Here is a 20481-nt window from a genome sequence, read left to right as displayed (position 1 = left end):
GGGGATCTATCCGACCACCCAAGACCCACGCTGTCTGTCGGAAATCCAACAGCGAGAGCACACTAGTTAACTAGCTGGGGTTCTCCCTTGCCATGGACCCACCGTACCGTCACCCCCAACACTTTCTGGCGATCGATCATGCACGAGCCGGTAATTGGGAGTCCTTCCCAGGTGTGATAGGTTGGTATTTGTTTGTTCTCGGTGGATGCCAAAGCTTATACCCGGACAAGATTGTCACCATGTTTGAAACCTTGCCGCGCTATGTCCGCTAAAAGAATTTCATGAGTTGTTGGACCTGTGCTGGATAGGTAGTTAAGCTTCTGACCCTTGTTTGCTGATTTTGGCCCAACAATTTTCCGAGCATTCGACCGAGCCCAGCCGTGACTCACTGGCTGAGAGCCCGAGCTCCTCCTATCCCTGGCTTGAGTTCACGTTGGGACTGCGATAGAAGTTGATGTGGACGAGTAACAAACTGACATGGTGTGATTAGTTACAAGGGCCATTGAATTGAGACTGGTGAATTCAAACGGATCATTAGGCTAAACCGTGCGGCGGGATGGATGGCAGTTGTAAAGCTTACTGATAACCAAAACAAACTTAAAGTTCGTAGGTAGGTATTGCCGGGAGAAACCTGAAGTAGAGCAAGGAGGCGTACCGTTCCGAGTTCTACACCATTACATGGTTCTAACTGAATATAACATCAGGCAACTTGCTAAGGGTTTCTCGTAATATTAACAAACAAAACCGTCTTGAATTGTAGTACCGAATTATCCCAGGAATCTCGGCTTCTCAACATCAAGCTAGCCCCTGAAAGTCGCAAACTTAGCCAGTCCTTCATCCGCCTTCAACTTCTCCAGCGCGTCGGGCTCACAAAGCGCCTGGACCTCCAACCCACCCTGCGGGTCAATGGGAAACAGATACAAAAGCCCTCCCTCACGATAGGCCAAGCGAAGACAGACCGGGGCGCCCAGCGACGGACCCCAGTCCGTGCGGCAAATGTCCAAGCCCGACACGTCCGTGACGCCAAAGTCGGGGCCAGGAAAGCCGTTGTAATTCCATGTCAAGTCCGTGACAGCAGGCAGCGTGTTGATCAAGCCGATGTAGGTACGCACGGCGGCATCGTCGACAGCCTCGGTGGCCGCGCGGATGGCGGACGCCACCTTGGCCAGCGATGTTCCCGTCGCGGGCGAGCAGAGTTCCGAGAGGGGAAGCCGCGCGTGGGCATTTGGCTCGCAGATATTTCCGATGTAGTCGCCGCTTAGAGGGGGTAATAGACGCGCGCGGAACTCGAGACGGGTTGTGAACAAGGATGTTGCTCCTTCTTCGCTGCGGTCGAGGAGCCCACGCGCCCGGCTGATATGCTTCCAGAAAAGGGCACTGACGGCCTCGACGGGCGTAAAGGCGCCCGAATTGCCGTCTGCTCCGAGCGAGTCGCGCAGGCTTTGGAGAGATTCCGAACTAAGATACCAGGTGCTTATTTGGAAAGGCGCACCGAGCGGATCCTCGCGATCCAGGAGATGCAGCGACGCAGCCGAGCGTGGAGACCGCGCGTTGGCATCGACGACATACTCGGGAATCTGGGCGATGGTTGCGTTGGCGGCTCCGTGGTCGAGGCGCCAGCGATCGCGTGCCTCCTCCGCCGGGATGATGGCGTCGTCGGGCTCGCCACGCAACATTGACTCTTTCGTATGACGGGCCCATGAGTTGAGCAGCACGTTGAACCCCCGTGCGTCGGAGACGGTGTGATGCCAGCAGATGGCAAGAATAATGCCGCCTTTGATCAGGTTTAGCTGGATGCTGAGAGCCGGGAGCTCCTGTACATCCTCAGGAATGTCGACTAGTGTCGAGTCCACTAGGAGTTCGGTCGGCACGTCAGAGAGGGAAAAGTGCTTGGCCGCCAATTCTTGAAATGACCCATATGACCAAGCGCCCTTGTTGACCTCGGCCGTATGGTCGAAAACTCTCCATGACGCCCCAGATTTCGGATTCAATTGAAGCTGAAGTTCCTTCCTCGTCGAGCCAGGAAGAGGTGCAACGGTTGAGGCAAAGTCAGGTGCCTCGCTCAGGGCGACGGACAGGCTTTTTTTGAGGTGCTCGAGGACGGGATCGTTTGGCCCCTCGTGATCGAGCTCGAAGAACAGCAATGGTTTCGCATAGTGCCGTTGGGCTTGTTGGTCCAGAGCAGAGAGGTGAATAACCTCCTCGCCGACTGGCACGCTGGGCTTGACTGTCGTTGTCGCCATCGTCATTTGCCGGCGGAGAAGACACGAAAAGTTGATAGTAGAATGTGCTGGGAATAGAAAAATGCTCCGACAAGCGCCTCTTCATAGATTGCCTTAGCGACAAGTAGCTCCTCCAAATGACAAGGAGTTCCTCTCGATGACAAGCACTTCTTTCTGTGACAACCAGCTCCGTTTTCCCCATGCCACCCTGAGGCTAACATGCCATGTTTTTTTTTTTTTTTTTCTTTTGCTGGCTTAGCGGCGGAAGCGCGGCAGCTTGTCACTCGCTCTGCTTGCCAACCTATGACAGGCTGACTAGTTGACCATGTTTCTGATTTGGAGCCTGTTTCACATGAGCGATTGATTCTCTCCAAAGGTTGGAGGATCGGCAGGCATGGCTGACGATAGCCGAGCTGAAATTCGTTCTATGTACAACAGCTCCTGGTAATGTTGATCCCTAGGCCAAGAAACGATCGCCAGTGACGAGACATGTCTTAGTGTGTCGCTACTCAACCCAAAATGGAAGTCTTCAGCGGTGAAGTCTCGAGATGTATCGACAAGTTCCCGTACTCGGATAATGATCCTGGATTATCACATGCAGACCCGGGAACGACGACTCTTCGTGCGGGATGAAGGCCGAGCTCTCTCCATCACATGCCTTGAATTAGCGTCCACGCAAGTGGGCTGTTTTGTCGTCAAAGGAGCCATTTCTCAACCATCTCTCCCAACTTCTTTCGCCTCCACAACACCAGACGATACTATTAATTTCTTTCCAACAACCCTCACGGTCGCCCGCACAAGAAGCCACGGCGCAAACCACCCACATCATGCTCATGGAGAGTGAACAATCCGCCCCCAGAAGGGCCGGTAGCGAGACAGGAGAGAGCGAAGCATCAACACCATGGTCCATCCTTAGCAGGCACCATGACGGGAGCTCCAGCGAGTCGATGGGTCATGGGCCCGCTGAACCCATTGCCATCATTGGGATGAGCTGTCGGCTGCCTGGGAGCGCGGCCGATACATCTTCCTTCTGGGACATGCTCGTATCAGGGCGCTCGGCGTGGACGTCGGGGCCAGGGAAACGGTTCAATATGGCGGCTTTTCAAGATCCGACCGCTAAGAAGAGTTCAACCGTGAGTGCCGCCGGGGCTCAGCTCGGCTGCCGCTCGACATTGCTAACCTGCTTACTTTCTTCAAGACAAACGCAGGCGGCGGACACTGGTTAAAGGAGGATGTCGCCACGTTCGACGCCTCATTCTTCGGAATCAACCCTGTCGAGGCAATTGTAGGGGCTCCCCACTGTTGTTTTGCTCGTTTAACTCTGGACCGTGTCTAACGATGAACGTCTCCCGTAGGCCATGGATCCACAACAAAGACTGCTTCTCGAAGTTGCATACGAGTCCTTTGAAAACGCGGGTTTGAGTCGAGATGCCCTCTGGGGTTCCAACACGGGTGTGTTCGTCGGCCAGTGGAGTTCCGACTACCACGAGATGATGACCCGTGATACGGAAGACCCCCCTCAGTACCTCGTCACCGGCACGGGTCCGGCGATAACATCCAACCGTATATCTTATACCTTCAACTTGCGCGGGCCTAGCTTCACGGTCGACACGGGCTGTTCCTCAAGCTTCGTGGCCCTGCATCAGGCCGTGCAGAGCTTACGCCTCGGTGAGACAACCCAGTGCTTTGTCGGTGGCGTCAACCTGCTGCTAGATCCGCAACGCTTCCACTACCAAAGCCGCTTCAAGATGTTTTCGGCCGAAGGGCGGTCTTTTTCATTCGACTCGCGCGCCAACGGCTACGGTCGCGGTGAAGGGTGTACCGGTGTCATGCTCAAGCCGCTCACGGCAGCTTTGCGCGACGGAGACAACGTACGGGCCGTGATCCGGAGTTCGGTCCTCAACCAGGACGGACGCACCCAGGGTATCACCCTGCCCAGCGCGGCGGCGCAGCGCGAAGCCATCTTGAAGGCGTACCAGCAGGCCCATCTCGAGCCCTTTGCCGATTACGTCGAGGCCCACGGCACAGGCACTAAAGTTGGAGATCCGATCGAAGTCAGTGCCATAGCATCGGTGTTGTCCCAGGGCCGGGCCTCTCGGCGGAAGCTGCCCATCGGCTCGGTCAAAGGCAACATTGGTCACCTCGAGGGCGCTGCAGGCCTCGCCGGGTTGATCAAATCTGTCCTCATGCTGGAGAACGGGGTCATTCCGCCTCAGGTAAACTTTAAAAAAGTGAACCCCGAGATCTTACTAGACGAGTGGAACTTGAGGGTAAGTTCAAGTTCACGATCTCACCCCCGCATTATCCTTGGAGGCTTTGCTAATAGTGAGATTAGATACCACTGCAAGCAGAACGGCGGGCCCTGCGCAGGATTTCCGTCAACAGTTTTGGCTATGGCGGAACCAACGCCCATGTGGTCTTGGATGCGGCTGCCGAGCACCTACAAGCCGTCGCACCGTCGCTGCGCCGAGCTTTGTCCTGGGCGAACACGACAAAAGCCCCCCGGGTTTTCATCCTCAGTGCGGCCAGCCAAAGCTCATGCCAGAGGATGTGCAAGCGGATAGCCAAATATCTCGTAGCGAGCCAACGTCACGGACGGGCGGTCGAGCCAGACCTGTTGCTCTCCCGGTTGTCATACACGTTGAGCAAGCATACCATGCTCCCCCACCGCATCGCTCTCGTTTCATCCGATATGGGCGACCTGGTGTCGCAGTTGCTAATGGCCTCATCTGGCCCAGTGCCGCCGCGAGAGAAGAAGAACAGCAGCCGAATCGCGTTCGTCTTCAGCGGCCAGGGTGCACAGTACGCCGAGATGGGCCGGCAGCTTCTCCAAAGTCGTCCCGCATTTTTCCGGGCTCTGGAGCGCGCCCGCGCACACCTCTCGCGCCTGGGGTGCAAATGGGATCTGGTGAGCGAACTGTGCCGTCCCAAGGCGGAATCGCGCATCAACGAACCCGCCTATGCCCAGCCCCTCTCGACGGTTGTGCAGATCGGCCTTGTGGATTTGTTGGCGGAGCTCGACATCTTGCCGACGAGCGTTGTTGGTCATTCGAGTGGCGAAATTGCCGCTGCCTATGCAGCCGGGCTTCTGTCGTTCGAAGACGCCATGACGGCCGCGTACTTCCGCGGAACGTTGACGGACCAGTTAATAGTGACAAATAAACGCGACAACACCAGCGCCGGCGCCATGATCGCGGTAGGTGCTTCGGCAGCGGCGGCGGAGCAACTCATCAACAAGATCGGCGGAGAGCACGGACGGATGAGAGTTGCATGCGTCAACAGCCCGGCCAGCGTCACCGTGTCTGGAGACGCGGCCGCTGTTGACCAGCTTGCCGTGGCGCTCGAGGCTGAGGGAATTTTCAACCGCAAACTCATGACCAACGGTGCGGCGTACCACTCCCACCAGATGGAGCCTCTGGCGAGTGACTATGCAAAGCGCCTGGAGGGCCTCAAACCCAGCGCGGTAGGCGTGTCGTCGGTTCGCATGTTCAGCTCAGTGACCGGCCAGGAGATCGGACATGAAACGTTACTAGATGGTAGCTACTGGGTGCAGAACCTTCTGAGCCCAGTTCTCTTCTCGCAAGCCGTCAAGCTCATGAGCGAAGAACGGTACGATGGTGAACCAATTGATACCATCGTCGAAGTCGGATCCCACTCGCAACTAGGCGGTCCGGTGAAGCAGATCCTCAAGACTCGCTCCAAAGGTCTCGGTGACGTGGCTTACACGCACACCCTGAAGAGGGGCAGCGATGCCGAGGAGTCACTATTGCGATGCCTCGGGTTCTTGTGCATCCAAGGGTCGCCGATACGCGTTGCCAGTCTGAACGACAGCGCAAACCAGCAGCCCGAGACGCCGGCGCTCCTGGCTGATCTTCCTCCCTACCCGTTCGATCACAGTCGCAGATTTTGGCACGAGAGTCGCTTGTCAAGAGACTATCGGGCACGACCCCATCTTCCACATGAGCTCCTCGGCACACTGTCCATAGACGTTAACCGCGTCGAGCCCCGTTGGCGGCGGTTCCTGAGTCTCAAGGAAACTCCATGGCTGCGAAAGCACATAATCCAGGGGCAGATTGTGTTTCCCGCAGCGGGATATCTGACAATGGCAGTGCAGGCGGCACGGCAACACTTGATGGCAACTTCTCCCACGACTCATGCTGAGGCCATCTCGCTCCGTAACGTCAACATCGGCAAAGCGCTCGTCCTATCAGATGACGAGGCGGACGTAGAAATCTCGCTCTCGCTTCGGCCGCAGGCGCGGACTGCGCGCGAGTCGTCGGGCGTCTGGAACGAGTTCCGCATCTTTACTGTGGCGCAGACCGGAGAGTGGACGGAGCATTGCCGAGGTTTGGTACGCGTTGAGACGAAGCAAGATCGAGAGCAGGCCGAGGCGGAATGGAGCGCAGCGCAAGACCAGCTCGTGTCCATCGTGGAACTGTGCGGACGTGAAGTATCGACAACCAAGTTCTACGCCCATGCGCGCGACATTGGGCTTGACTGGCAGACCCCGTTCGATAACGTTAACAGCGTACAACTTGGTCCCAACGCAAGCGTGGCAGTTTCACGCGCTCCAACCGGTCAGTTGGACCCAGGTGGCGTGGGAGACATTCTCCATCCTGCCGCTTTGGACTCGGTCTTATTCCACGGCCTCTACAATATCGCAATCGGAAATGGCGGCGCAAGTTCTGCACTTGTTCCAACCTTCATAAAACAGCTCCGGATTGGTGTTTCGCCTGCACAGGCTGGCAGTGAGCTGCTGACTGCGTCGACTAGGGACCAGGACGAACCGGCATATGATGTTCTCGTCTCCAGCAGGGGTAATGAGGCCACCGAGAACGGCATGACCCTGCACGCTCAAGGTATTCGCCTCACGGCCTTGCCAGGTGGCGTCGGTGCTGGCCAGGCAACACGGGAACTGGGCCATGACACGGAGTGGGTTACCTACTCCGAGGCCTGGACGCCGCAGCACCGAGAACGCATTTGCAAATCCGTGGTGCCGGCAGCATCGATGGTGACTCAGAATGAGATCCTCGACGCCTTGACCTTCCACCACATACAAAAAGTTCTCGGTGAGGTGTCTGTCGACGACATCGCCGAAGGCAGCTATTTCCGCCGGTACTTTGAGTGGATGCAGACAATCGCTAGCCGCGAATACGATGCCTCGCTCATCTCGGGCGAGGATGGTAGCAACATGGGAGCGTTTGGCGAGGCCATTTCCCGCGTGGGATCCCGCCTCCCTGAGATTCTCACGCAAAAGACGGAGCCTCTGGCCCTGCTCACGCCAGGTAACCTCCTATCTCGGCTCTACGCCGACGAGCGCTGCCTACGCTGCAACTTGCAAATGGCAGCGTGGTGCAAGGAGTTGGGCCTGCAGAAGCCCGGCCTCCGCGTGCTCGAAATCGGCGCTGGCACTGCATCCACCACCCTTCCAATCCTGGGTGCGTTGAAGGGCCGCGTCGGTCGATATGACTTTACGGATGTGTCTCCCGCCTTCTTTGAAAATGCCAAGAAGAGATTGGGGCCATTAGCGGAGTCTGTCGAGTTCAAAGTCTTGAACGTCGAGAAAGACGCGCGACAGCAGGGCTTTGAGGAGGCCAGCTACGATCTCATTATCGCCAGCAACGTCCTCCATGCGACACAGCGAATTGACGAGACCCTCGAGAACGTCCGTACGCTTCTGAAACCTGGCGGCAGGTTAATGCTTATGGAAATCACCGGCTACCGGCCCGTTTTACAACATCATTTTTGGCGTGTTTGAAGGCTGGTGGGCGGGTTATGGCGAGGGTCGCCGACAGTCACCGTTACTCGAGCCTGCCGAATGGGTGAAACGACTGAAGAATGTCGGGTTTGCGGAAGTTGAACCGTCCTTTCAAGATCATTCGGAAGAAGAAGGCGGCACCTTGACCGTCTTCGTCGCGAGCACTCCGCTACTACCCCGGGCACAGGCCCTCCCCCCAATCCAGATGCTCACTACAAAAGTAGGACAGTCAGCCGCAGAAGCAGCGTTGGAAAAAGCGAGCTCGCTTTTGTCGCAACACGAAGCCCAGCTTAGCCCAGTGACGGTTTCTGTTAAGGAGCTCAGTGCACCGCCCCAAGGGGGGGGTGTAGTTGTGGTTCTCCCAGAAATTGGCAGGCTGCTTCGCGACAATGTCGACACCAATTCTTGGTGCGGGTTCCAGAATTGGGTGTTGAACGCAAAGGCGGTGCTACTGGTCAGCCAAGATAGCAACGCAGACGCAGTCGATCCAGGGGTTGCTGGGCTTTGGACCGGATTTGCTCGTTGCCTCCGTCTGGAGCACCCCGAGATCCGCATCGTCACCCTGCAGCTCCAGCACCCGAATGATAGCGCACCCGAGCAGCTTGCTGCAATCCTCCCAACACTCCTGAAGAGCCCGACTTTCGATCTAAGCCGAAGTGACAACGGTGAGGTGGAGTGCGAGTTTGCCGTGAGAGATGGTCAGCTCTTCGTTGCACGCCTCATTCCTCGTCCCGAGATAACGGACTACGTTTACCGAAGCGGCCAGTTGGCTGAGCCCGAGCAGGCCCCGTTCCTGAACAACGGGCGTACCCTCACGGCAGTGTTGGGCATCCCGGGCTTGCTGGAAACTCTCCGTTGGAAGGACGACCAGGACGCACCGGCTGTCGGTCCCGACGACGTCAAGATGGAACTGCGAGCGGCGAGTGTCAATTTCAAAGACGTTCTCATTGCGGCCGGTCAGCTCGAGGGCATCACCGAGATGCGCAACGACTGCAGCGGTGTTGTGGTCGAAGTGGGAGCCAACATGCGCGAACGATTTAAGCCAGGGGACCGCGTCTGCGCTCTCTATTCGCGGTCCTACACAAATTATCCGGTGGTTCACGGTGATTGCTGCCAAATTATCCCAGAAACTATGTCCTTTGAAGAGGGAGCTTCACTGCCCATTGTGTGGTCGACGGTGTATTATTCGCTGGTGGAGATGGGCCGGCTGAAGCGCGCGGAGAAGGTTCTCATCCACTCCGGGGCGGGCGCCGTTGGGCAGGCCGCGATCATGCTCGCTCAGCACATTGGGGCCGAAGTCTTCGTCACAGTCGGCAATTCTGCCAAGCGTGAGCTGCTGCAGGATGCGTATGGTATTCCCGCGGACCACATCTTCTCCAGCCGAACCACTGCCTTCTACGGGGCGATCAAGCGCCTCACTGGTGGCTACGGCGTGGATGTTGTTCTCAACTCACTCAGCGGGGAGATGTTCCGCGAGTCGTGCAATTTGGTCGCTCCTTTTGGCCGTTTCGTTGAGATTGGGCGGAAGGACTTGATGGACGATGCGATGATGCCAATGGGCTTCCTGCTCAGAAACATCACCTTTGCCTACGTGGAGCTGACGTTGATCATGGAGAACAACAAGCCCCTTGCCAGACACATACTCCACTCCGTCGCAGACCTTGCGTCTGCCGGCCATATCCGAGCCGTGCCCTTAACGGTGATGCCCATCTCTGACATTGAATCAGCTTTCCGGCTCATCCAAGCGGGCAAGCATACGGGCAAGATCATCCTCAAGGTGGAGGAAGACCAGAAAGTCAAGGTAAGAAAGAATGTTGGGGGTGATGATAGGAACTAATTGAAATAAATACTAACAAAGATTACAGGCAGTGCCTCCAGCACCCATCCCGGCCAGGCTAAAAGCCGACGCAACATACGCAGTCGTCGGTGGTTTCGGTGGGCTTGGGCGTGCCGCTGTCTCGTGGATGGCGAGCCACGGGGCGCGAAACATTGTCTCGCTATCGCGCTCCGGAGCCAAGGACCAGGATAGTCAATCTTTCATCCAGGAGTTAAGTGCGGGAGGCATAAATGTTGTGGGAAAGGCCTGCGATATAGGATCCGCGGAGCAGATTGCCAGCCTCGCGCAAGAGCTCGAGAGTGCCGGGATGCCTCCGATCCGCGGCATTATCCAGTGCGCCATGGTTCTCAAGGTATGCTCCCCATCCATCCCTTGTGTTTGTCGACCAGCCAGCTGACTGCTTTCAAAGGACGCACTCTTCCAAGATATGACGGCAGATGAATGGAACTCGGCTCTCGTACCCAAAATACGCGGAACTGTGAACCTCGAGACGGTGCTGGGCGATGACCTGGACTTCTTCATCATGCTATCCTCGACCGTCACCGTATGGGGGAACATGGGGCAGTCCAACTACGCAGCGGGGTGCGGCTTCCAGGACACGCTGGCACGTCAACGCGTCGGACGTGGCCGGCCAGCTTATTCCATCAACGTTTGCTACATCACCGATGCGGGTTATGTCAGCGAGAACCCGGAAGTGGCCGAGGCGCTGCGGCGGGCGGGGCTGGGAGGAATGTCGGCAGCAGAGCTCCTCGCCGTGGTGAGCCGTTCGGTGGACCATCCTCTGGAAGGCGGTTGCATGGTCGGCGGCGTGCAGCCGCACAGCGGCCCAGGCGCGACCTGGATCAGGAAGCCGCTATTTGCTCACCTCGCGAAGCGCGATGAGGGCCCGCAACGAGAGGAAAGCGAGACGGCCGACATCGCAACGCTGCTCGGCGCGGCTGAAAAGCTTGACGATGCCGTAGAGATGATATGTGAGGCGATTCTGCAGCAATTGGGCAAGCTAATGGCAACGCCCGCCGACACACTCAGCGCGGCTCGGAGTTTGGATAGCTATGGTGTCGACTCGCTTGTCACGGTCGAGCTACGGAACTGGATTGGCGCCTATCTCGGGGCCAACGTCCAGCTGATGACACTGAGGGGTGCGAGCAGCATTAATGCGCTGGCTAAAATTGTGGCGAAAGAGTCGCGGTTGGTGTGTTTTGAAGTTGCGGAGTAGAAGCGAGGGATTCTTTCCTTCAGTCGCAGAGGGGGTTTAGGTTAATTTAGCTGCAGTATATTGGAAGTGGGGTCCACCCACTCACTCACTCACCAGAATCACCACAGCATGTTCCAAGCAGGCAGGAGGCAGGTTGTTGTTTTCATTTTTGGCGTTGGCAAATATTTATTTAGTTCCAAGACAATTCATTCCAATCCCCAACGGCTTTCTTCGTTCGTAATGGCTGCGATAACTTTATTTTTTCAGTTCTCCTTGACAGTATTCGATAGTCGATACTGGAATATTAGACACAGGACCATCCAATGATTCAACTCCCACTTCAATGTGCCTGGCGTTATTATTCTCAAAGGATCCGCCGAGTCTTCAAAATTCTTGTCCCGGAAAACATTTGCAATTACTAATTAGCTAGTTACCGCATTCACCAACGCAACTTAATCCTGCCGCCTCACACCCAGTCTCAAACTCCCAGTCTCACTGACTCACACTGCAGCCACAAGGGGTAGAGCCCTTAGCTCCCTTTTTAGCACCTTGCCACTCGCGCTTTTGGGGAGTGCTTCCACAAACACAATACGGTCATGCAACCAGTGAGTCTCGTCCAACCGCTCCTGCACGTAATCGTCAAGCATGTCCATGAGATCGTCTTCGTCGTAGTCGTCTTTCCCCGACTGCGAGCGTACCACGAAGGCTTTGGCCCGCTCCCCAGCGCTTTCGTCGCGCACGCCAATCACGGCCACGTCAGCAACGGCCGGGTGCTCCCGCAACACGAGCTCGATCTCGATGGGAGCCACTTGAAGCCCCTGGCGTTGGACTTGTGTGTCAGCTGAGCAGCTCTACGTCAACAAGAGAACACGTTCTCGGGAACCACCCACCTTGACCTTAATCATCTCCTTAATCCGATCCAGGATAAAAAGGTGCTCGGCACCATTGGGGCTCTTCTTGAACATGCCAATGTCGCCAGTCCGCAACCAGCCGCTCTCGTCGAAGGACTCCTTAGTCGCCTCTTCGTTACCAAGATATCCCTTGAAGAGGTTGGGGGACGAGAGAAAAATCTCTCCCGCTTCGTTGAGTGACTCAATTTCTTTCCCGTCAGGGCCGACGAGGCGAGCTTTCGTCAAGGGCACGAGAGAGCCCGATGAACCAGCCCATGTATCGTGCGCACCGGTCAAGGTTGCGGTGAAGACACTCTCGGTCAATCCTATTGTACACACGGCCGGTTAACGTTGAATGGGTAGAGGGGTGGATCAGGTGTACCATAAACAGTTATGATCTTGCACTCGGGAAGTTGCGCGTGCAGACTGTCCACCAGGCTTCGATCTAACCCTGAGGCGCCGTTGAAGATGGTTTTTACAGAGGACAAGTCGAACGTTTCAAAGAAGAACGGGTTGGTTATCAAGGCAACGATAATTGGCGGCGCCTTGGGTCCGTCACGTCAGCACTCTAACCAAGGTCGAGAAACGGTACGCGTACGTACCAGACAGAGCCTTTCGATGCGGTACCGCTGAACTGACTGCAGCATCAGCTGCATGTCAAAGCGTGGGAGGACAACAAGGGTCTCTCCTCGCCAAGCTGTGAGGTGGCCGATCAAAACCCCGTAGCCATGAGTGAATGGGACTACGCCTGATACGACCTGTGGGCGCCAAGATTCCTTATGGACATGCTCATGGGTAGACATTTGCAAGATATTGACTATGATACCATAATGCGTGATCTTGGCGAGTTTCTTCCGGCAGGGCGTGCAGTCAGTGCAGGGACTTGAATTTTGAGGACATGGGACTTACCTGTCGCCCCGAAGTACCGCTTGTCGCGCACAAATATGCCACCTGGTCCTTGGCTTGACCCTTCTCCCAAACCAACGGCGGAGGTGGCCCCGTCTGGGCACCTATGGCAGCCAGGTCCTCCAGGCTCTTGAAGTTGCCGGTAGGCTCGGGGTTTCTAAGAAATCCATCCGGCAATGGGAGTGTGAATATCTTCGTCTGGGGGATGGACAAGCAATTCGCAGCCTCAACCGATGCGGATATGAGCGTTTGGCAGGTGAAGATGGCTCCGCACTTGGCCGACCTCATGTGTGTCACTATCTCATTCACGGAACTGGTTGGTTGAAGCAACAAGCAGATGCCATTGAGACGGTGGATGGCCCAACTGAGTGCAAAGAGGTCAATCTAAAACAGTATTAGTATTATCAACCGGTCCTTGGATGTTACAAAAAGTCCATACCGTGTTGAGGCTGTAAATGGCCACCACCTTGTCCCAAGGCGAACCCTCATCAGGGGACCACCCGAACTCCTTGGCCAGGCCCCCGGCCACACACTCGACTCTCTGGTGCAAGTCCGCTCGAGAATATGACTTGCCTGAAAGGCCGTCGACCAGCAATACATCGGAATCACCTTTGTCAGAGCCGTCGTTCACCCCTGCGAGACTGAACTGGCCTAGGGGAATCGAGTCTGGGATCAGCCATGGGATATCTGGCACCCACGCCGGGCTCGAGAACACCATATTGGCCAAGGAAATCGACTAGGTAAAGAGGAATGTTCGGACGGTGCTCACAAGAAGCGGCAGCTGTTTCGGCGAGGACTGAGTGAATCCCTAGGTACCTGAGGTAAGTTCGTGGGTGAGTCTGACCGCTCTGGAGTCTGGAGTCTGGACTCTGTGCGAGTCTGCGCTGCGAGTTAACCAGTATACCTATAAACCCAAAAAGAAAACCCGCAAAGTACTTCGTACATGTCTCTGACCCACCGAGCACGTATCTTACCACACAGTATTGTCCAAAAGCAAAAAGGGTGTCGATCATGGAGAAGCGAGAGCCAGAGATCGCCAAACCGCCAAGCAATTGTGTCTCTCTCGTTGGCAGGTTCACCGCAGCTTGACGTCTCGCTTGGCGTTCAGCTGTCATCAACAGAGACACGGTGACCAAGACAGCAAGATCGACAGCTGGACACCAGCTCAGTCCAGCTCAGTTTATTTGCGGCTAACGCGCACCGGCCCCAAATCATTGGTATTTGACACGAAGCTCCGGTCCTTCTCACCCGGGCTGCTGAGCGCATCTGGATCAACAGTCTAGAACCAGGGTCCGAGTCAGATTTAGTGTAGGCAATTCATTGATCACGTCAAGACAGTTGGGCAGTCAGGTTCCAACGACCATCAGCTTTAACCCCCCGTCCAGCCCAATCGGTATCTCGCTTGTGGGGGGCCACCTCATGTGGAACTTGAACTAATGGAGGACTAATCGGTACCATTCCGTTGATAAAAGGTAACATTGTAAGTACCAACGTACCTCGGCATATTCCATATCGTGAATCCTCAATGGGGAAAGAGAGAGACAGAACCCAGATGCCACCAGACGGTAGATAGGTATGTACTGTGTACCTAGTTGATGTGACTGAAGGTGTGTGTACTCCCTGTGCCACCCGACACACGCTAGTAGCCATCACAACTAACAAGTGAACTATTACAGAATCAGCAATCCGCAAGTATTGATTGATATCGGGTGCATGAATAAACTCACGACTGCTGGTCCTGGAACGACGTAGTTGGTGATAGCTCCATTGTAGATCTGTACCTCGGGTTAATAAACAAATGTCAAGCACAACCACCCACCCTCGCCGCCGCCGTGGCTTCTTGCGAGTAAACTTACGTTGACATTCAATCCCGGATCACTGCTCTTGATAGCCCCCGGGATTAGCGCAGTCGGGGACGGTGTCTTGCTGCCGCCGTTGGTCACCTTGACTTGAGCACAGCTAAGATAGAACTACACAACAGTCAACACTTTTGTTTGGGATGATTGATGTTAACAAGTTATAGGGGCAAAAATCAGTCCTACCTGAGGCGCAGCGCCGGGGTTGTGAAGCCCAATCTGCTGGATGCGGAGGAGGTATTCACCGTCAGGGATGCAGCTGGGGATGTTCTGCGTGTACGAGTCTAACCCAACCAACCCCGTATTAGCGACCACCACCACCACAGCTCCACAACACCTGACACTAGCAACAGCCAAGACTCACCCCTCATGGGCCAGGTCGAGCCGGACGGGCCCCAATCATAAATCTTAAACCACGGCCCACTTCCGTCATAGTCCGCCGCTGCACCCGGCGCCTTGGACATGTACAGTGAGACGGGGCCGGCATGGTAGACGGCCGTGTCGAGGGTGAAGGTGAACTGGTCGCCGGCCTTCATGGTGATGGTCTCGGTGCCGTTGCTGACCTGGCCGCCGACGTTGCAGCGGAGGTCCGTCGACGACAGGTCCGTGACGGGGCCGTTCTGCAGCCACGCCGGGTTCGAGTTGCGCCGCACATACTTCCACGCCGGGTACTTGGTGCCCCCTGACGAGAATTGCTGAAATATGTAATGCCCGGCAACGCTGTTGACGGCCAGGGCCGCGGCGGCGGTGAGTTGGAGGATGGACTTCATTTTTGATGGGTGGAGGTTGAGGGTGGTGGAACTTGTGGAGTGAGTGGAGGGGGAAGCCGGATTTGGTCGACGGGAGGGCACGGTAGTGCTTGCTTTATATCAACTTCAGAACTATGGGGGCCCAGGGGTGTGATTCTGGGGAAGGCTGGCTGGCATGATTAGGGCCGAATCTAGACCTAGGAGAACGCACGTCTGCCGGCCCGGCCGTAAGGGGGGACACCTTACTGTAACCTCGCGGATCACAACTCCTACGTGCCGCTCTTTTAGCTTTGTGGGGTCAACTCTTGCGATATTATTTGCATCTACGCTTGGCGGACGGACTCGTGCCTCCGAGGATTCAACGAATCACACCATCCCAGTTTATTACTCGGCAGTTCCATGGCCAAATAAGAAAACGGAAACCTGAATCGGGCCAGGACGAGCGAAGCACACCGACAAGGAGGACATATTTGGTTGGCTGGCCATGATACCAAGAGATATAGCCCCTGTGACTGAGATGGGAATCCGGGTTGATGAATCCGGAATTTGCTTGGCAACGGAGGTGACCAGGGAGGCAATGTTGACATCCATGTTGATGTTGGTCCTGAAATAGACTTTGACAAAATGGTGAGGCAGGGAATGGTTACCGCCATGGATTACAGGGATTGCTATTTGCGAAGAGAAGAAGGCTTGAAGCGTGATCAATAGAAACACCTACCTACTTAAGTGAGTCCCCAGCAGCGTGATCAAATCCTCATTTACCTGCCTAGGGAAGGCAAAGTGTTGCTAGGTTTCAAATATATCCAATAGGGGTTCCTGTTTAGGTCCAAGTTGGCTACCTACCAGGTAGATAGTAACCCAAGTTCAGTGAGTTCCCTCTGCCGGATTCTAGCTCTTGCCGGTTTCTAAACCCCGACCTCCGTCAGTGTCAGTTAACTACCGTAAGATGGTCTTGTCCCGGGGAGATCAGTACTCTCAACCCCGAATCTCAGTGGTTCTTTTAGAATCATTGGGCAGGGTTATGGTGTGCAGGAAGGGTCAAACAAGGCACTCTTTATTTGTGCCCTTGACCCGTGTACAGCTGCAATGTTAATCAGAGTCAAGGAAATCGGATACGATTCCTCACTAGATTGAACACTTCAAGTACCTAACTGTATTTCTTCTCTGTCTGCTTAGGTCCATGCATTATGTATGGGGCTATAACTACCTACCTAAGTACACGGCACGGCAATGGATCTTGCGCTTTGCTGAGGTGCTATTCTGCCCTTTGAGCAACTACATGTAGCTAACCTAAACCTAACCATCCTCCCTTACAATAATAAACCAACAAGTACCTAGTGGGAATTGACATAAAGATGGAGCATAACCGGGATTCTGGGCTTTACAACCAGACTAAGGATATCAATACATATATGTATCTAGATAAGGTAGCTGGAACCCCCTTCAAGTCCATGCTGTCCACTGAACAATTGCCTCCGACTCGAGACGGTGGATAGCCAACACGTGAATCTGGTACGACCCCTCTAGGGCTCTCGCAAGCGCCCTAGCAAAAAGTCCAATTCGTGGCCACCTTATCCGTCCCAAGTTTGGCAATCCCAAGTCCAGTGAGTCGCCGTTACAGTTGGCAGGTGAGATGAACAAAGCCTGGCCGCCACCGGTGGAACAAGAGCCCGGCTATTCACCTCAGCAACTGTTCCAACTCCACGACAACACAGTTATCCCCGCGTCAGCCTTGTCAGGTCAAACATGGGATGAAAACAAAACAACGGCGTAGACCGACTGCGGCCTGCCGGCGGTCATGTGTTCCAAGTTCTGCAGGAAATATTATAAAGCAGTTGCCACCAAGCAAACCCATCCTGCAGCCCATGTTTCCCACAACCACGCAACCTTGCGATCCCGACAACCTCGGTTTTTCTCTTGGCTCAAATTTGAGTGAACCTTTCCACGCTACAAACTCGACGCCCAAGATGTCTACTCCACTCTCTCCCTTTTCCGAATTACTTCGTCGAAGATTTCCATCAAATAACTTGGAACTCTCATCTCCTGCGTGGACCACACCGAACAACAGCACCCCGGTTTTCGGTCGCATGGCGCGCAATGACAACCGAGCCAACGAGCTCGGATTTTCCGCGCTCCGAGATAGAGAAGAGCCGGATAGTCTCGACAAACACCTTTACCAAGGGGGCCAAGGGCACCAAGGCCCAGCTTACCGTGAGCAGCAAATCAACCACTCTTGGAGGGCTCCCAGGACTACTGTAACACTCCCCTCAAAACTTTTGGAGACCAAGCCATCCGCAAACTTCGGCCGTCTCACCATCGACTCGCCGCTTCACAGTGGGCGCTAGGACTTCCATGGTGGTCGCCCCCTCGGGCGCAACATTCCATGACCAGTCGATGTCGTCACCAGCCTTTGCCAGGACTCTGGCGACGTTCCAAGTCAACGGCGAGCCAACCTACACTGACACAAACGCTTCGATGGCAACCAATACCGCCATTGACAACGTGGGTTTCTACCATCCGATGAACTGTCGGGTGAGGAGCATGGCGTCAACCGAGCAGGAGGTCCATGCGCTCCTCCTCAAGGGGTTTTCGCCCAACTACCGAGGGGACCCGGGCCTCGCGCGCAACCAGCCGGCAGCGGTACCCGCTGACGAAAACTGCAGCCTCTTTGTCGTCGGCCTCTCGCCCGACCTGACGACCCACGAGCTGCTGTCGGGTATTCGCAACATCGGTCGGGTGTACGCCACCCACATCAACCCGCCTGATCCGGCGCGTGGACATCTCTACAGCGCCGCGAAGGTGATCTTTTTCGAGCGAGAGGCAGCCGGTATGTATCCATCCCATGAACCCTCCATCCCCGCCCACCCAGCCCAACCCATGGTCCACCAACCATTCACTCCACACAACAACTTGAAACAAATGAAACAACAACTAACCCACCCCCCAGAACGGTTCTACACCACCCACGCCTCCACGGGCTTCGCAACCCCACAGCACCCACACCTCCGCGCGCGCGTGACCTGGAACCGGGTGCGGTCGGGCGAGACCGACAAGGGCGGCGACCGGGTCGCGGGTGCTGCTGGTGAGCGGGCCGCGGGCCGTGGCGGACGAGGCCTTCCTGCGCGCCTACCTTGACACGAAGCTCACCTACCAGACCGACGAGGTGCTGCACCGCGGCGCCAGCCCCGACGGCGCGCGCGTGCTGCTCGAGTTCCGCTTCGGCAGCTACCGCTGCCAGGCCGAGGCGGCGCGCATGGCGCTGATGAGGGAGTTTAGGGAGGTGGGGGTTGTGTGTGTTTATGGTGGGTTGCATCCATTGCTTGGATCTTCCGAATGTTGTGGGCTTGTGTGAATGCTAACAGACGTGGTGGGTGTAGGACGCGATCCCTGCTGTGATCCTGAGCCGAAGGCTGAGGAGTTTGACCTAGCCTAACCGGACATACTGTGGGCGGTGAGCCCCTCGATTACCTGTCGGTTATCAAAACGGGGGGTTGGAGGCGGAAAAGCAAGAGGGGTGACCGGAATGCAGCGAACAGGACCATGAACAGTGAACAGTCCGAACGGAATCCAGACACGATACAGTGATGGAAGAGAGTGAAAGGATACTAGATTTGGACGAGAAACATGTTATTTTTATCCATGCCCTGGATAAGCAAGCCTCAAAACAACACGAGCGATGATTTGACCGCATCGTCATGTTTCTTTTCTGTCGCATGGAGTATCTAGGTAGTGTACTATCATTGTATGTATGATCATAGGAAGGAAGTTGGAAGTTGTTAACTTTGACCCACAAGACATCCTGGTCAGTTGCAGGATAACCCTAACCCTTTGTTCCAACGCTCATGACGTCACCTTCGATCCTCTTTCATGATACAGCTCCCTGACCTGGCAGCGGCGATGATGTAGCACCGATGAGCTGTGTTTCGCCGCCCAAAAGCCAGTAACCAATCCCAGGGAAGAAATGGCAAGAATGACTTGCAACAGGGACTGGTTGCATCCCTAAACGGATTACGTCATTTATTGCCCCGGAGCTTCCTTTCCACAAGCTAAGGTACCGAGGGGTACCAAAATGATGGAGTACAGCTATCAAGAGCAAAGAAGGAGAGGAGCTCCCTCTTGTACGCAGCTAATGGGACAAACAAAATGATAACCCGTTTTGGCCTTTCTGTCCAACAAACCAGAATCGCTGGGGCTGAACCAGGAAGCAGTGACGTCCTTGACCCGCCACACTGAGCACCTTCCCACCCCTTCGCCCAATTCACAAAACCACGACCCCTCTCGACCTTCTCCCTTGCCCGCATTGACCAAGATAGCGCAACCTAAACACCAAAAATCCCATCAGCACACATCAAAAACACACATCTAAAGTTGACCGAACGAGCCAACGAACTAAAATATCATGAGGATTGCCAAAACTCTCCTCCCGTTGGCGCTGGTGGCCAACGCAGCTGTTGCGAGCTCGTGGTTCTCCAATGCCGGTACGCTGCGATACCTAGTCTCCCTATTTGCCGGCATTTTACTGACGTCACATCAAAGCATACAACAAGTGGCACGAGACGGAGCTTGAGCGATGGCTTTCCGACCACGACGTCCCCTACCCAACCCCGGCCGACCGCAAAGACCTCGAGCAGCTCGTGCAGAAAAACTGGGATGCGAACGTTGTAGAGCCCTACAATAAGTGGGATACCGCGAAGCTCACCGACTACCTAAAGGTCAAGGGCGTCGAAACCAAGGAGTCAGCCGAGGAGACCCGGGAGTCCCTCCTTGCGCGCGTCAAGAGCTCTTGGTACGAATCAGAGGAAAAGACACAGAATGCCTACGCCAATGTCAAGGACAGGATTCTCGATACTTGGACCGACAGCCAGCTCAAGGCCTTTTGCGACCGTCATGGTATCCCTGTTCCTCAGCCTCGCAAGCGAGACACGCTCCTCCAGAAGGTCCGTGAGAACTACGAGGCCGTCGCCCAGAAAGCCGGAGAGGCAGCCGCTTACCCAAGAAACTGGTTGTATGAGACCTGGACAGGTGAGTTGGTCCAAACTTCTCAGCAACACATACCGGTACTGACCGT

At 55.5% G+C, this 20481-nt stretch overlaps 6 protein-coding genes across 6 annotated transcripts in view; 3 read left to right on the top strand and 3 right to left on the bottom strand.

Annotated features, from left to right (window-relative positions):
- Positions 1-800: 800 nt before the first annotated feature.
- On the bottom strand, positions 801-2243 carry CHGG_04476 (uncharacterized protein; the record flags this gene model as incomplete). Its single annotated transcript, XM_001223689.1, has 1 exon — positions 801-2243. The coding sequence occupies one exon, from the start codon at positions 2241-2243 to the stop codon at positions 801-803; it is 1443 nt and encodes a 480-aa protein (XP_001223690.1).
- Positions 2244-3313: 1070 nt separating this feature from the next.
- On the top strand, positions 3314-11033 carry CHGG_04475 (uncharacterized protein; the record flags this gene model as incomplete). The annotated part of the gene is made up of 8 exons (XM_001223688.1): positions 3314-3355; positions 3421-3507; positions 3578-4492; positions 4558-6573; positions 7003-7891; positions 8214-9781; positions 9846-10169; positions 10227-11033. 8 exons carry the CDS (start codon positions 3314-3316, stop codon positions 11031-11033), a joined length of 6648 nt encoding a protein of 2215 aa, XP_001223689.1.
- Positions 11034-11512: 479 nt separating this feature from the next.
- Positions 11513-13526, bottom strand: CHGG_04474 (uncharacterized protein; the record flags this gene model as incomplete). The annotated part of the gene is made up of 5 exons (XM_001223687.1): positions 11513-11830; positions 11903-12228; positions 12501-12552; positions 12812-13192; positions 13248-13526. The coding sequence occupies 5 exons, from the start codon at positions 13524-13526 to the stop codon at positions 11513-11515; spliced, it is 1356 nt and encodes a 451-aa protein (XP_001223688.1).
- Positions 13527-14463: 937 nt separating this feature from the next.
- Positions 14464-15434, bottom strand: CHGG_04473 (uncharacterized protein; the record flags this gene model as incomplete). The annotated part of the gene is made up of 5 exons (XM_001223686.1): positions 14464-14475; positions 14536-14583; positions 14665-14778; positions 14851-14948; positions 15029-15434. The coding sequence occupies 5 exons, from the start codon at positions 15432-15434 to the stop codon at positions 14464-14466; spliced, it is 678 nt and encodes a 225-aa protein (XP_001223687.1).
- A 2076-nt stretch (positions 15435-17510) lies between these two features.
- Positions 17511-18765, top strand: CHGG_04472 (uncharacterized protein; the record flags this gene model as incomplete). Its single annotated transcript, XM_001223685.1, has 4 exons — positions 17511-17624; positions 17805-18240; positions 18361-18443; positions 18556-18765. The coding sequence occupies 4 exons, from the start codon at positions 17511-17513 to the stop codon at positions 18763-18765; spliced, it is 843 nt and encodes a 280-aa protein (XP_001223686.1).
- A 1047-nt stretch (positions 18766-19812) lies between these two features.
- The window catches only part of CHGG_04471 (uncharacterized protein), a gene marked incomplete at both ends in the record, with an annotated part of 1674 nt that continues 1005 nt past the window's right edge, over positions 19813-20481 (top strand). The window contains 2 exons of the mRNA XM_001223684.1: positions 19813-19891; positions 19950-20435. Of these exons, the coding sequence (XP_001223685.1) occupies positions 19813-19891; positions 19950-20435 (565 nt within the window). The remainder of the gene's footprint in view (positions 19892-19949; positions 20436-20481) is intronic.

The sequence above is a fragment of the Chaetomium globosum genome, genomic scaffold (genome assembly GCF_000143365.1).
Source record: "Chaetomium globosum CBS 148.51 scaffold_4 genomic scaffold, whole genome shotgun sequence".
NCBI classification, from domain to species: Eukaryota; Fungi; Ascomycota; class Sordariomycetes; order Sordariales; family Chaetomiaceae; genus Chaetomium; species Chaetomium globosum.
Note: the sequence above shows the minus strand (reverse complement) of the source record. Positions and strands in the feature narration are given on the sequence as shown.